The following is a 2,982-nucleotide window of genomic DNA, read 5'->3' on the forward strand; positions in this document are numbered from 1 at the left end:
ACCTGTCCATTATATGCCTCCTTTTTCAATTTCTTGGCACAATCAAACACTTCCTTCAATACATTCTCTTCAACATAATAAAGAAATGGAACAAAAGCCTCTGATCTAATTCTTGTCATTGTCTCACGTGAAACTATAAAGTAATGATAAATCATCAGCATGGTCTTGATACAAATTACATCTTCGTCATCATGATCCCGCTCATCAAATACAAATAATTTAGAACCAGTATAATATGATAAATCATCATCAAAATCAAAATGACTTGACAATATTTTGTTAGTTTCTTTATGACGGTCTTTCCAGAAAATGGAAACTAGTGAATAATTAGTTCGGACAATCATCTTTACTTCATCAAAATTTCTACGTAAATCATTCAAAGAGTCAAGTTTTCTACATTCCGACATGTAGTCCTCTTGAATGAACGGAAAAATTCCATCTTTAATCATTTTTTTTAATTATGACAAAAACTTGATCAAAACTTTCCCAATGCTTTTTAAATGAATTAAAAAAATGGCGCAAATTACTGCCGATGAGCTACTGGAGGAAATCATGCATTTCATGAAGCAGCAGTTGGAGAAGGCTGTTACAAATTCTGATGTTTCGATCCTTAACAAAATCTTACCAAGTGATCTGTGTGCTTATCTGGTGCCCGATAAAAGCAAAAAAAATAAGAAAGAAAAACTAGCTGATATTTGCCTGCAACTAGGAATCAAAGAAGATGGAGATGGTGCATATGAATATTATGAAGAAGATGAAGATGGAGATGGTGCATATGAAGATAGTAATGATACTGATCCTTCTTCACTCGTATACGTTGACGCAACATATTCTCAGCAACAGATTAGCAAACTTTCAAAAATTATTTCAGATATTATGAAAATCATAAGATGGACCTAAATTTTAGTGAGGAAGCTAATTCGTTTGATACTGTGGTAAGATATCTTTGTTATTCATTAATAGATTTAGACTTTCGTCCATGGCGATTCGTTAACCAAATGACAACAAACTTTTCCGAACCATCCACTCCCACTACTACTCAAATAGATACTACATCTATTCCACCAATCACTATTCAAGGTCCAAGACTAAAATTTTCAACTTCCTCTCTACTGGATCAATATGAGTATTTCCTATTTGAAGATTCTGTTGAACTTACTCATCAAGTTCCAATGATGGATGCTGTTTTGAGATTTGTTTTGCAAGACAAAGAACTTTTCCAGTTCAGGACGTAAGTAATTTTGATTTTGTAATGCGAAACTAGTAGTTTTGAGAAAATAAGGTTGACAAACATTTCTCAAGAATTCTAGAGATATTCTGTTCCAAGAAAAGGGTTTTTGGTGATTTTTGTGTAGTATTGAACAAGCACATTCACAATCATAAAATCCAGCCATATCTACTATTTGTTGAATGCCAGAGAGAAGGTTGTCAAAATGTTTTCTTTCACAAAGATTTCATCAAACTGAGCATAATTTTGAGAGTGAGTTTACAACATACTCTCAACAACGCGTTTTCAGCTACTGCACATTATTATGTTGACTATGTTGACTATGTTTATGGATTACTTGTTGCTAAAGAGTACTGCTTCTTACTAGAAATGATGTCTGGGGTGATATCAAAGATTTATCAAATTTATTCATTATGACAGAAGAAGGTCTGATAAATAATTCACAAGAAAACCACCAAACCGTTCACGTGGTTTCCAAATCAACCTCTTGCACATTGATGATTTGCAGAAGTTATTCACAACAGACAATCAAAAGAAAAGCAGAAATACAAGAACTTTCCTTTCAAACCAAAAAGAAAAGAGCCAAATCTGCAAATACAAAAGAAAACACCAACAAACAGATTATGATTCAAAATCCAATGATAGGCAGTCAATGTTCAATTAATGACGAATCAATTAGCGAATTGTTTGGTGCCATTTCGGCAAGAAAAGGATTAGTTGATTTTTTGAATGGGCTTGGTTTGGTTTGCAAGATTGAAAGTCCAGTTAGAAGAGAAGCATCAGTGGGCAAAGGAGCTTCACTTTTACTCAATGCTATGCATAATGGCTTGCCAGTTTTTGTAAAGGTTAATTGTTACAAAACGAACGAGGTTTACACTACTTACTTCCAAAATAGAAAATTAATGGAATATTTGAAATTGCAAAACACGTCGCACCACCTTAATAAGATTGTATTTCCACTCCTCAGAATACTCAAAGGAAGATATACGATCTATATTCAAGTTTGCTACTGATGTTGTTGAATATATGAAACTAAATGAAACGATATATGTAACAGCAGTTGAGCCACTCACTGAAATTAAGGAATTTCTTGCTAGCAAAGTGAAATTCTTTCATCCCATCGATTCTGAATCCAAGAGCAAGATATTTTTAACAATTATTGTGAAATTACTATTTGACTTTATGAATAGTATTAGAGAGTTACATTGTTTGGGAATTATTCATTGTGATGTGAACTTTTATAATTTTCAAATTAAGGAGTCAGAAACTTTTACTGATGAATTTTCATCGATTCTTAAACTGGATGAATCTCCATATTTTGTGGGAGTCCTAAGCCATCACTAAATTCTTGATTGATTATAGAAATCCAACTGATAAGGAATGGATATTAAAACAGTGGGAATTTTTAGGTAAGGAATCAAATTGTATCTTTAAGAATGCTCAACATTTGGAAATATTTTCACAAATTTCCAAATTAGTGTGTGAAATGTTTTCAAATCCTTGGTCTTTTTCCACAAATTACGAAAAAGAGTTGCAATCCATCAAGCATTCTTTATTAACATAACTCCAATACTATTCGTAAAGTTAAATATTTAAGAAAAAGGTTTAATACCAGAAAAAAGAACATTTCTATTTTGGATTTGGAATTGGTGTGTCAAATGTCTTGGGAGTGTGAAAAATCCACAAAAAATGTCGAAACATGTTGAAGGTGTGATATTTGCCCTGCTCCTCCCCACGTTCTCATCATGTGCAAT

At 32.7% G+C, this 2,982-nt stretch overlaps 1 protein-coding gene across 1 annotated transcript; it reads left to right on the forward strand.

The window, feature by feature from the left end:
* Positions 1-513: 513 nt before the first annotated feature.
* NAEGRDRAFT_54814 (uncharacterized protein) lies at positions 514-900 on the forward strand (the record flags this gene model as incomplete). Its single annotated transcript, XM_002668344.1, has 1 exon — positions 514-900. The coding sequence occupies one exon, from the start codon at positions 514-516 to the stop codon at positions 898-900; it is 387 nt and encodes a 128-aa protein (XP_002668390.1).
* Between the last annotated feature and the right edge of the window lie 2,082 nt (positions 901-2,982).

Source organism: Naegleria gruberi (assembly GCF_000004985.1).
Source record: "Naegleria gruberi genomic scaffold NAEGRscaffold_292, whole genome shotgun sequence".
Taxonomy (NCBI): domain Eukaryota; phylum Heterolobosea; class Eutetramitea; order Acrasida; family Naegleriidae; genus Naegleria; species Naegleria gruberi.